The sequence below is a fragment of the Carassius auratus genome, unplaced genomic scaffold, assembly GCF_003368295.1.
Source record: "Carassius auratus strain Wakin unplaced genomic scaffold, ASM336829v1 scaf_tig00026481, whole genome shotgun sequence".
Taxonomy (NCBI): domain Eukaryota; kingdom Metazoa; phylum Chordata; class Actinopteri; order Cypriniformes; family Cyprinidae; genus Carassius; species Carassius auratus.
In genome coordinates, this window is record NW_020525521.1 from 1 (window position 1) to 13,902 (window position 13,902).

The 13,902-nt window shown below is 35.6% G+C and overlaps 1 protein-coding gene and 1 pseudogene across 2 annotated transcripts; both read left to right on the top strand.

Annotated features, from left to right (window-relative positions):
• The first annotated feature begins 1,092 nt into the window (after positions 1-1,092).
• On the top strand, positions 1,093-6,021 carry LOC113078717 (ubiquitin-conjugating enzyme E2 R2-like; annotated as a pseudogene).
• A 4,928-nt stretch (positions 6,022-10,949) lies between these two features.
• On the top strand, positions 10,950-12,616 carry LOC113078718 (Rieske domain-containing protein-like). Of its 2 annotated transcripts, XM_026251050.1 has the most exons (4): positions 10,950-11,105; positions 11,476-11,649; positions 11,851-11,885; positions 11,991-12,302. In XM_026251050.1, the coding sequence occupies exons 2-4, from the start codon at positions 11,499-11,501 to the stop codon at positions 12,300-12,302; spliced, it is 498 nt and encodes a 165-aa protein (XP_026106835.1). In that variant the 5' UTR covers positions 10,950-11,105; positions 11,476-11,498. The 2 variants fall into 2 exon arrangements, with proteins under 2 accessions (XP_026106835.1, XP_026106836.1); XM_026251051.1 differs by lacking the exon at positions 10,950-11,105 and having other exon boundaries at positions 11,499-11,649; positions 11,991-12,616.
• The last annotated feature ends 1,286 nt before the right edge of the window (positions 12,617-13,902 follow it).

Genomic DNA, 13,902 nt, shown 5'->3' on the forward strand with positions numbered 1-13,902 from the left:
CTGTGTGACGACATGCGTTGCCACTGAATGACAACAGGTTTGACCAATCAGCGAAGAGATAGAGGAAGACGTCCTCTGTGTCGGCCTTTGCACATGGGTTCAGCACGCGTTTGAGATGCATTTAGGGATGTTTTGATGCACCGGTATTTTAGTTTGTTGAATTATTATTGAACTGTAATGACCATTAAGTTTATGAGATTAAATTGAAAATCTATCTATCTATCTATCTATCTATCTATCTATCTATCTATCTATCTAATAACAAATAAGGACAAAAGAAGTAATCAGAAAAAAACAAGAGAGAAATGAATAACAGGCTTTTCCTGTTTATTTATGCTTACTTCCATTTTAATCGTTTTATTCATTTATTATTATAATGTATTTTAATTCATGTTTACTTCTCTTTATTTAACCTGTTTATTCTTACTCGTTTTTTTTTTTTTTTTTTTTTGCTCTTGGTTTATATTTATATATATATCAACCAAGAGCAAAAAAAAAAAACACGAGTAAGAATAAGACAGGTTAAATAAAGATATATACATATCCCACATTTAGATATTTGTAATATAATATTTCTATTTATGTAAAGGGTACTAACTTAATACATTGTTGTACTTAGAGTTGAGTGTCCTGCGTCATGACGCACTAGCGTACAGACGTGTACAGGCACGCACTATGATAACCGGAAGCATCAATAGAAACGATTGAGGAACGAAAAAATATCACCTGTCGATTTTGTTCAGATATCTCTTCTCCACTTAATCTCCACATACCATTTCCACAACACCCATACCCTTACGGTAATTATTTGTCGCCTCAGTCTGGACGGATAAAGCAGAGCTGGCAGTGTAATTCTTTGCGCAAACGGGGGTTTTGGAGGTGCGTTATAGCCTCGCGACAGAACAAATGTAAACAAGCAGCTGATCAGCTGTGCGGCCGAGGACGCGCAAGGAGACGACGTGATGACAGCGAGCCGCAGGGTTTGACAAACACATTCTGCATCATATAAAGCCAAATTAGAGATGTATTTGCTTATTGTAGAGCTTTTGTAGATGTTATAGCAGTACACGAGGACAATACAAAACAGCAGATACAAAACAAACGGCTTATTAATTTATTATTAACATGTTTTGTCACTGATTAGAAGAGTGATGAATAGATTTATTTGTCTTAATATCTGCTTGAAGATCGGATAACTTCACGTCTAACAGGAAAAGCAACAGGATTCGAGAAATAGCAAGGGAAGAATAAGGTTAACAGTCCCTTCTGGGCCCCACGGAAATAATAAATATTAGAACGTATTAATATTTACATGAAGCTGGAAGTTTAAGGCACCCTAACATCACTTCTCCTGGAGAGCAGCACAGGTAACAAACAGTGTATAAAAATGTTTTTATTTATCAAAATGTTGTTGCATAGCTTTGTCATACGAAGCTAAACACACCTTTGCACAGACTTTGTTCAATTTCTTTTCCATTTGCAATTTACCTCTTTACAACCAAGTAACATAACTAATCTACTAAATATGTGCTTATATATATATATATATATATATATATATATATATATATATATATATATAGCTTTTTAATGGTAATATTGCATTATAATATTCATATGCATTAATAATGAGTAGCAAGATATGAGCAGCAAGATATTTAGTACAAAATGCATAAATAATTATTATTGTTGCCAAAAAAAAAAAAAACTAATATATTATTCTGTGAAAAAACTAAGCCCATTTTTCTTGAATTCCCAGTAAGGCTGAAGGATCAGGACTGTCATGGCACACCAGCAGATGCCGAGCTCTCAGAAGGCTCTGATGCTGGAGCTGAAATCCCTGCAGGAGGAGCCAGTGGAAGGTTTCCGCATCACACTAGTGGAAGAGTCTGACCTTTACAACTGGGAAGTGGCCATCTTTGGCCCTCCAAACACACTTTAATGAAGGGGGCTACTTCAAGGTAAATACCTGTGTGGATTTAAATTATGTTCTTAATGCTTACCAATGAACTAGAAATGGGAGCGAGTCAGATAAAGCAGTTCCAGGTCTGCATAATATTTAATTCTGTAGTGTCCCTCACATACTTGTTCTCCCATGTTTTGCACTCAGGTTCTTTGCCTGGTGGTGCGTTCCTTATACTCTAGATCTTTAGCCCTGATAGATATTAATGACATCTCGATATGAGAGCTACAAAGAGAAGACAGTATGTTTCAACTGTATTTTCTGTGTTCACTACTTATTCTCATTGGCATATTATCAACTGCAGTAGCCAGTACTTTCACAGGGATGCTGTCCTCAAATTTAATTGTAAATATTCTGATATTTATTTTATCATAATATGCCACAGGTCACAGTCTTTGGTGAAGTTTTATTTATGAATTTAGGGTAGCAACTTTCAAGTATCATCACTTACTCACCAATGGATCCTGTGCAGTGAATGGGTGCCATCAGAATTAAGTGTTAAAACATCTGATAAAAAACATCACAATAATCCACAAGCTGCTTGTTTGTAAGAAAAAAAACACCATTAAGGCATTTTGAACATAAAACTGTTGCCTTAGAAATTACACGCTTCACTTTTAAATCTTTTAATGAATGGCAAGTGCCTCATAAAACATAAAATCACCCCCCAAACATTTTCAATATTCACTTTCTGTCTTCCATCATTCTATAACTGAACAGCCATAGCCCAACTGCATAGTCTAGGACTCTAAGTGATATACTGTGTCTAATGCAGCATGTTTTAACAAAGATTATGGTATCTTTCTAAACACAGGCTTGGGTTCCACCCATACTTAAAATACCAAAGTATTTAAAATGTGCATCTGTCAGGCCTCAGCAAGATATTGCATCTTTGGTGAATAGCATTTGTAAATTGTTTTGGCAAAAACAATGTGTATTTTCTTATTGTTTATGTGTGTCAGGTTTCCTGTGAAAATTCCAGTTTTTCTAGCTTCAAAGAATTGCATAATTTGTTCCAGTTTATTTCTAATGATCGTTAATGGAGGAAGTTAGATTAGATCCGGTTTTAGCTTTCTAACACTAAATGCTGTGGCTGAGACTCATATTTTCATTCACGCTGTCACAGTCACGCTGCAGTCTGACTTGAGCACTAGCCAGTTCATGTAGTCTGACACACAATCAGCAGTCAACAGCAGAGGTGAGTTGCAGGAATCCCACTTGAAGAGAAGATACAGTCTCAGCAGCACTACACTCATGTTTAAAGCAATAATTCACTCAGAAATGACACTTCTCTCATTATTTACTCACCCTCATGTCATTTCAAACAGGTTAGCTTTCTTTATATTATGTGCAACACAAAAGGAGTGAAGAACGTGAATGAAATTTTAATTAAACAACCACTCTTGAGGTTTCAATCTAATGTGTCCTTTCCATTATGGACTGATTAATAATGGCTCATTTACCAGTTATAATATGGCTCATATGCAAGCTAATAATGCTCCTTGTTTCACTCTGCCTCTTTTTCTAGGCCCATATAAAATTTCCTATCGACTACCCCTATTCTCCTCCGACCTTCCGATTCCTCACCAAGATGTGGCATCCAAACATCTATGAGGTGAAAATGCTATTGTTTGCATGTTTACTGTGCCACTAGCTCCAACAATTGGATTACAACAGTGTAAAACATTAGTAATCATATAGTATTAATGTTGCCATTGTTATGTAATGTTCATCTCTCAACCCTAGAATGGCGACGTGTGTATTTCGATTCTCCATCCTCCTGTGGATGACCCTCAGAGTGGAGAGCTGCCCTCAGAGCGATGGAATCCCACACAGAATGTCAGGTATTATTGTGAAAATACCCACAATTACACTCCAATAAATGCTGTTCTTTTGAACTTTCTCTTCATTAAAGAATCCCCCAAAAAAGTATAACTGTTTTCAGTATTGATAATAATAAGAAATGTTTCTTGAGCAGCCAATCAGCATATTAGAATGATTTCCAAAGGATCATGTTACACTGAAGACTAAATATATAAAATCAAAAAGTGACATATTAAATTCTAATATTTTACAATAGTACTGTTTTTACTATTTTTTGATTCAATAAAAATTCAGAATTGCTGAGCACAAGGATTTTTTTTAAGGTCTTTTCCCAAAATCCTAAATCCTGAACAGCAGAGTAACGTGTGTGTTTGTCTATAGAACAATCCTGCTGAGCGTGATCTCGCTGCTTAATGAACCCAACACCTTTTCTCCTGCAAATGTGGACGCCTCGGTCATGTTTCGCAAGTGGAGGGACAGCAAAGGCAAGGACAAGGAATACGCAGAGATTATAAGGTACGCCCACTTTATCCTTTAAATGACTGACTTGGTTGATAAAACAGGTGAAAAATTTCAATAGACTTACTTTAAAGTAAAGGAGCTAAGCTATATCTAGAGCTCTAGAATATCATGGAGACATGGCCATGTGTGTGCTTTTGACTTGGGCTTGTAAGCATCAACGCTGAACACTCCAAAATTTGCTTGTACTCTGGGAAAAGAAGTGAAATATATTTATACATGCGGCTGTTACATTTGAAACTGTTAAAAAAAACTGTGGAGCCTTAATTAATTTGCAGATATTTCAGCTACGTGCTAACTTGCTTCAACAGCCACTCAGAATAACTTCATAACAGCAGCAGCACCCTAGCAATTGCCCAGCACCTCCAAGCGTTGTGCACAACTTATTTATTCTTCAGGAAATGTCCAAATTTAACTATACCACTGAGATCTGAGTTGGCTGAGATCTAGATTAAACATTGATCAAGGCCAAATTTTGGCCCAGCATGTTTTCATTGCACCATCCAACTGAAGTTCAGGACACACTGCTCTGAGTGTGTCTTTTTTTTTTCTCTTGGCCAAGTAAATATTGTGAACTTCTCCCTTATTGACATTCTTTCCTAACAAAATGAAAGTCTCTTATGCTCACCAAGGCTGCATTTATTAAACAAAAATAAATCTATTGTGTTCTTTATAAGAAATATTAATGTATTTATTATTATTAATATTTAACATTAATATTGAGAAATATTATGTTTAAACAATTACTCTGTTACTACAGTCTTCAGTGTTACATGCTCCTTCAGAAATCATGCTGATTTGGTGCATAAGAAACATTTCTGTTGAAAACCTTTGTGCTGCTTAATATATTTTGATGAAACCACGATAAATGCATTTCTTTAGGACTCTTTTCATGAACAGACCGTTCAAATAACAGCATTTATTTAAATTAGAACCTATTGGTAAAATTATAAATGTATTTACTGTCACTGTTTATAAATTTAATGCATCCTTGCTGAAAAATTATTAGTTACTTAAAAAAAAGTTAGTTTAAAAAAATCTTACTGACTCCAAATTTTTGAAAGGTAGCATATATTTAGAGACAGTTGTTACTTTTGCAGCTATTCTTAACTGGTTTGCTGACACTGTCTTTGCGTTTTGCGCAGGAAGCAGGTAATATCCACGAAGGCAGATGCAGAGCGAGATGGAGTTAAAGTACCAACGACGCTAGCTGAGTACTGCATCCAGACCAAAGTGCCTTCTCATGACAGTAGCTCTGATCTGCTCTATGACGATCTATATGACGATGACATAGAGGAGGAGGAGGATGATGAAGACGAGGCAGAGGCCAGTGGGATTGGCAGTGAAATGGCCGGGGACTGTTTTGGTGACGAAGATGACTCCGGCAATGAGGAATCTTGACCTCCTTTCACCGTTTCCGTGACACTGACCTTCGCCCTCTCACTATTCTTTACCCTGACAGCCTCATGTTTCAGATTCTCTTTTCCTGTGCTTAAAGCTTTCTTTTTCCACTCTGTTCCAAGATCTCTGTCCTTTTCTGCACCCTCCCGTTTCTAAGTAAAGTACACTTTGGCTTCATAAAACCAGTCATTTTTTGTAAACGTTTCACATCCCACTTTCTCCTGTTTCTCAACCTCAGGGCTTTTGGAAAGTCAAAGCTTGTCAGGCCTCCTTTAACATGTTTATTTCAATATAAATTGTTTTATTGAAACATTTTTTGAGGGCTAGTTCCTTCATAATTAAATTCTGTTGTGATTTACTCCCCCTCATGTTGCGAGAGAAATTTGTTAAGCTGTTTTGAAAAATTTTTCCTTAAAGGTTATAACCAAACAATCCCAGGTTCCAAATACACCTAGTTCCTCTACTATATAGTAGGCAACAACAGTACATGAGAGAAAAAACCCCAAAAAGAATCGACAGATTTGAAAACTTTTATATAAACTCAGTTCTTAGAAGAAAAGTCTGATTTGTGAGATATAAAACTGTAATTGTAAGAATGAATTAATTTAACAAATAATATTACATGGCGGAAACTACATATAAGAATTAAAATAAAAATGGCTGAGATGTAATTCAAAATTCAGAATTAAGAGATGTTAACTTTTTTTAAACAAAATTCAGAGGAGTGAAAAAAGTTTCAGAAAATTAAGAATTGTCCAAATTGCAATATACAGTGGCTTCAGAAGAGGAAAAGGCCACAATTAAGATGTTCCTTATATCACTAAAGCTCTCATTTATGCTCCAGGGCATTGATTCTTGCTTGTTGCGTAACCAAATGCAGTTCGCCTGTTGGAATAAAGAGAGCCGTACAGATTAGGAATATCATGAGGGTGAGTAAATAATGGTAAAACTTTCATTTTTAATCAAACTAAACCTTCAACCCACCCCCATGAGCTAGTTATGCCTGGTAAAATCACCAACAAATGAAGGTTTCCCAGATTTTCCAAGAACTGTCTTTACAGTATAGAGCTCCACTGATTTCAATGTATGTTCCTAAATTCCCACTTTTCCTCAAGAAATATAAATATTCAAGGGTGGGAAAATGGAGCACGAATGGTTCCTTCTCATTCAATTTAAGTGTCATAATTTTGACCAGCCATCCACATCAGCAGGGTCACCTTCACAACTACATCCTCTTATCCGCAGCTCCTACCCCCAAATCAAATGAGCTTTTTGAGCCATTAAATCAGAGTGTCAAATTATATGGCACATGAAGGTGCTTTCAAGTGCTCCGCAACAGTACCATTAATACTACTTCCAGCACACCTTCCTTTTTTTCGCTGACCCAGAAACTATGATGAGACTGTTGAAGTCACTATGATGATGTCTCACGTTTATACCCATTTTGGCTGAAGGTAATAATACTGTTCTGCTTATAAATGTACACTTACTCTTGCTAAGAAAACACGTATGAGTGTTCAAGCAGCTGTACCAAACAATTTCCCTTTCTCACCAATTTTGACAATATTGGAGTTTTTTTTTTTTTTTAAGTAGGGGTTTTGAGATCAGTGAATGCTGAGGATATTTCACTCATGGATGTGAGCCCTTTCACTTTTGCTCTTATGTTTTTTTCGTTGGCAACGGTGCTGCTGTGGGCCGTAGCTTTCAAAAGCATGCTTGTGTGTTTTATATGATGTGTCCGTCATCCGATGAGGCACGCAAATCTCTAAGGTCTCTTTGATTTGGGGTGGAAGCGCAGACGTTTATGCACATGGGGTCTCAGGTACACCTTTATTCCCACAAACCAGCCAAGGACACGGATGCTGACTCCTGGTCCTACGAAACCCCTCTGGAAGGGAGTGTGGATGTGAGGATTGTGAGGGAACGGTGCTCTTGTATTCACTGAACTATCTAGAACAATCGTTCCTGACTCAGTCGCTCCCTTAAACCTCTGGACTAGGAGCCGAAAGGGTTCAACAGGGGCATGAATCAATTAAATCAGACTGGATTTTACACATTCAGCAAGAGACTCTGTGTATAACACCCCTGTGCACAGCAAAGCGACCAAGTTCATTTCAAAAAGTGTTGTGACAACGGTGGATTTGTCTTGAAGGCTTCTATTATTTGTGTGTGTCACGATGAGTGTTTTTAATGTTTCATTAATAATTCTTTGACAGGATTTATGTTCCCGAGTCAGACCACAACAAATGAAGTTCAATGCATTTCCTTTATTTTGTAATGATGTTAAAGGCAATATCATTCTAAATATTCACACAAGGAAGAATGGAAAAATGGAACAAATGATACCCATTTCAATTCTAAAGAGATACAATTCATTTTTGATTGTGTGTATGTGCAGGAGTTAATGCTCCTCAACAATTAAACCATTGTCAATTTTGAACTGAGGTTTAAGTTGAAGTACTAAAATTACTAACTGAAGTCCAAAACGGGGAAAAAAAAATAAAGTTAAAAATACTCTAAAATAAACTAATAAAAATGACTTTAAATACAATTAAAATGAAAAAATTTAAATAGAATTTAAATAATACTAAAACAACATTAATTCTTGAACAGTGTTTTTCATTTACTGGTTTCATTATAGTTAATAAATTAAGACAATCTGCATGATGCAGGATTCATAGCGAAATAACTTGCATAAAATGTATAGATTAATTCTGATGGACCCTACATTTCAACATCGAAAAAATGTTTGTGGAAAAGTGACAGATTGGAAAATGTGTTATAGAATGAAAAAAAAAACAGCATCTCAATACTTGCCACCTCAAAGGATTGTTTTAGGTTATATACAGCGGTTAATGAAGCACTGTTTTATTACCACAGCATAACATCATAATCCACTTACAAGCCCTGTAGTCTATCAATTTTAAGGATTTTTATCAGTGTGTTTTTTTTTTTTTTTTTTTTTTTTTTTTTTATTGTGAGGCTTTTAAAAATGATTTTCCGTGGTAATTTACAGTATGACGCAGATGGCGTCATTAGAGCTTACCTCATATTCTTTGAAATGAACGGCAGCTTTGTTTTTCTTGTGGGTGGAGATTTAGAGGTGGTGAGATTGTCTTAAAGTTTTTAACAACTTGGAAGCAACCTATTGTGAATTCAAATTAAATTCATCTTAGCAAGAAGAGATGCAAAAAGGATGCAAGTCAAATGTCTATATCCACAGTCAAATTTCATACAACACATCAAGTCCGCTTTTAAATTTCATCAAGTCCACTTTTAATTCAACAACCTAAAACGATTTTATAAAGATGAGTGCAAGTATGTTACTCTGTCAGTGTCTAAATTTCAAAACCAAGTGTAAACGTTACTGTAAGCACTGTTTCTAGATACTGCTGTGTCCTGTAAATCCTGGTATTTTGCCAGCTTGCAGGCTTCCTCTAGTTTGGCCCGGCGGTAATCCTGGTGTTCGTCTGAGAGAATGACCTGTGTGTTTGGATCACGGAGCTCAGCCAACCAGTAGATGGGTGCTTTGTCCTTTCCCTGGACCTGATAGCTCAACCTCTGCAGGAATCCATCAACCATACGCAGGTGATCTTTACCTAAACCTGCTTCCTCCTGTCTCTCTCAATGTGGTGGTGAAGTCATACTCTGCAAGGTCAACATGACCTAATCGGGTGAGGATAATGAGTTATTCTTTCAGTAACAATACTTAGAAATTGAAGATGTCTTCAACTGATTTGCTGATGACAGGTCATGTGACTTAACTACCAGTATTAGTTGCAGCAATGGTTGTTACTGTTATTTTTTATTTTATTTTTTACATTTAGTTCATAAATGCTTTACTGACTCATTTTCTGTTAGTAGAGACAGGCATTATGGGGAAAATAACATAATATGATTTTAAATAGGCAGGCTTACAAGTAAAGCTCTCGTTCAGCACATGAATCTATCTATTATAGTTTTAGCATATAACATTTTTCACTGTGCTTTCAAAATTTCACATTATTAAATGCTGCTAAATGAGTCTTTATTAAACTGATACATAATTTGAGATGTTTGAGAAGTTCTAAATACAGGATGTCTTTATTATTAAGCTAATATAATTATTCATTTAAATATGTAATTACATTTTTAGAATAGAAAAATCATATATTACTACATTTTAATGTATTTTATTTTTACAGTTTAAACTGTTTCTTAGTGTTTAAAGATTAAATTAAACTAAATTAAATGTATGCATTTAGCAGACGCTTTTATCCAAAGCGACTTACAGTGCATGTGAAGATAGTAAAGATGGGTTGCAATGTTTAAGAAGGCCTATGGTTTATATAATATTGTACAAACATTATATATAATATTTATTTGGAGAATGTTTTATTATTACTATGCTTTCTATGGACAGCTGAACAGCTCATACACCATCATATAGGCTACCATGTGCAAACTATCCTACCTGAAACTATTCTATTATTTGAACTGTAAGAGAAAACTATCTCAAACCAGTCTAAGCAGGTCTGTTTGTTGGTTTTAAATGAATTTGAAATTCAAATTAACTGTCATGTTTAGAACATCGCATGACAATGATGAAAAACAAGTTTCTTTAAAAAACAACAGTAGACAGTTTAGAAACGCAGCTTGGAAACCAGCTGGTTTAAGGTGGTTTCCCCCAAGGAAATGTCAACTACAAGTATCCCGAATGCGTTTTATGTCGTTTAAATACAAACCGTGGGATGCTGGACTCGCTTATGTGTGACATGCATGTAACGTTACCTACTAGCACCATTCATTAGCCGCTTATGATGAAATCATTTCACTTAAGCCTAGCCAGTAATGACTGATTGCTCCTTTTTGTTTAGAATACATGCTACATAATCTGGCACGACACATGGAACAGTGCTTAGTATATGTTTTGACAGCGGCTAAACTGTTGCAGTGCAATGATGTTGTTCAAGAATACACAGTGTCGCTGCCTGATTGACTCCCTCAGTGCTAATTTAAATAAAGCAGACTAGATACTTTATTTGTTTTTATAACAGCTATCTAATATTATTTGATTTGGAGGTCTTGGAATGTAAAAATATTTTTTATTATTATTATTATTTTATTATGTGATATTACACCCAATCCTGGTTTATAGATGAGAAAAATACAATTATATCCAACTTTATACAACTTCATTTTGATATCGGAGAAATCGCAGTGTAAGTTAGTAATCTGCCAGTTAGTAGTGTATCATTCGGTTTTACACACTGAACAAAGATGTTAAACGCAGTGAGAGGGTCCTGAGCTGAGGGACTGATAGGGGCTGAACGCAGCAGCCGGTGGGCTTGAGATAACAGACTAGAACACACTTCAACCATACAGCACCAAGATACACAACCAACAGGAGCAGCACAGGGTAAAACGGCTTACGATATTTGCTCAGCAATGTCTATGTTGATATGTAAAGTTGAAAGGTTAATTCAAAAATTGAAATTATAGATTGAAAATATATTTTGTTTCGTGTGTTAAATGCTTGAGCATTTTGCATTTAGTAAACTAATTTTATAACTTGACAGTGTTTGAGAAGGCCAGTCATAGCTATTTTATCTAGCTAATTATAATGGACATTTTAGTATTATATTTGTAATTCTATGGGATGTATGGTTTCTATAATATAAACATATATAATAAATATATAATAAACAAGAACCAAGAACAGTGCGTTTATGTAACTTCAGCACCTTCATATGTGAATGGTATTTAAAATGTTTTTTATCTTTTCACAGAAGACGTAATTGAAACCGCATCCATGGATAAAAACAAGCCTTCTCGTATGTATTTTATCGGCAAGAAAGAAGATTTTGATCAGGCTAAGAGGATGATTGTGACTCTGGATGGAAGAGATATTCTTATTATATATCACCAAAGAACTTTCTATGCAATGGACCTGCAGTGTTACCGTGAGTAGCATGAAAAACATCTTTGCTTATTTTTCTGCACTAGAGGGAGACAAAGTAGAAGATTTAGCACTGAAATACAGTATTGCTGTTGAGGAAGTGTGCCAAGTACAGTTCCAGAGGCAAGAGCCCAGAATCAAAAAGGCTTTTTGCTCGGGTCAGCTTAGTGCATATGGGTTCTAATGACACTTTCTTTTCTTACAGATGCCGGCAGTAGTTTGGAGCTCGGAGATATTGAGGTAAAGCCATTTCTGTTGGAGCAGATTCAGTGATCGATAGGTTCACTTGACACACACTGTTACCTCTCATGTGAACTCTGATCCCATTTAATGTGTCATGCACAGGAAATCAACAAAAAGCTCTGTATTGTGTGCCCAAAGCACAAGTATAAGATCACTCTGGCTGAAGGTGAGGGGTTATACAAGGCAGCCAACCCTGCAGAAAAGCTCTCTACTCCACAGTGGTTTTCTAAAGGAATAAAGCAGAGAGTGCACAAAGTGATGGAAGTAGACGAAGACATCTTTGTGACATTGTCCAACTGCCCTGGGTGGGTTGAGTCAGACTATTATCAGACTGAGAAGGGCAGGGCAGAACTGAGAAAAGCACAGGAATCCAAGGATGGGGATGAAGATGCGAATGCAGATGAAGACGTTTAGTCTTGCAGCAACCGTGAGACGAGAGCTCCAGGGATCCTGAGGGGACTGCATATATTAAGATTGATGATTTCAGAGTCGGTTTGCATGCATAAAACGGCGATTTGACATCATGAATCAAAATAATTTCATAGTCCTTTTTTGTGTCAGTGCCAGGATCTCTACATTGCCACCATTCATTGATGCCTCTGTCAGCTCTGTTTTGTTGGATGTTTTTAAATAAATGAGTATATGTATACTAAATTAGTATTTTTTATATATTTAATCAAAAAAGTAGCCTTATGCCACTTTTTATGCATTTGGAAGATGGTTTTATCCTTGAATGTGTATATATATATATATATATATATATATATATATATATATATATATATATATATATATATATATATATATATATAGTTTAGTTTATCATACATTTTAATAAACAAGTTGATTCTTGCACAAACATTTAACTTGGCATTCAATTATTATCTCATAGATGAGAGACAGTGACCATCAACATCAAGCGTAGCAGAAAGAGTAAATGGAAAAGTGCCAGAAATTAGACAGGCATGGGATACATCAGATTTCATTTTTTTAGATTATAAATAATTTGATTTGTTTGGCTTCTGTGTGCGGAGGAGTCCTTCACAGTTGTGTAATTATGTTATAGTTGGATTGGTTGTAAAATACAATTTAGTTTGTTAATGTCTAATTGTCTTTTGCTGACATCTAAAAATTGCCAGATTAGACAAAGCAGTGCTCAACTCCAGTCTTTCTCAGTTCAGAAATTTGGGGTTGGTGAAATTAAAATATACATATATTTTTAAAGAAGTCTCATGTTCATCATGGCTGCATTTATTTGATAAAAAAATACTGTAAAAAAACTATTATTATATTTTAAAATAATTGTATTTGATTACATAATAAATGTAATGCCCTTTTTGATAAGTTTAATGCACCCTTACATACTGTCATGTAATAAGACCCTGATCAGTTGTTGTGAAAAACCACTGAATGTATATTATCCCTTACTTAACTTCTCACAATATATGGATGATAATGCCATAGTATTCAGTAACTAATTTATCCATGCAGCAGTGTGCTGAGTAAGTAAAATGTATTAAACAGTTCATAATTATTGATTATGAATTTACAAACAGTGCATGCTTGTTTAACACAACCCTTGTTTATCTCTTACTCTTGGTACAATGGAAGGACAAGAAAAGACTTTGATAAGCATCTTGACTCAGTGTACAAACTAGATCTCCAGCCAGATCTCTATTTATTCCTTCCCTTTCCACACTGCAGTTACGGACTTAAAAAAAGCTCAGTGCTACAGTTATACACTGTTGTCATTTAATGGCTCTGAATGGACTTTTGTTCTGTTCACAGTGTGTATCTTGTGGAAGATCAGGAGGCACACTTCCCTTTAGAGTGGTTGTGATCTCAGGGTCAAGAATGAAGGGCACACGAGGGGCATGTGATTGTGCAGTGGAGTAGAAATAAGATTCTGCACAGCAGATGACCTACAGTAACCCATTCTGCTCTTTAAAAGCAAATATTCTGAATGGTATGCCAACCAAGCAGCCCTAAAATAGCATATATACCTCTCAGCAGT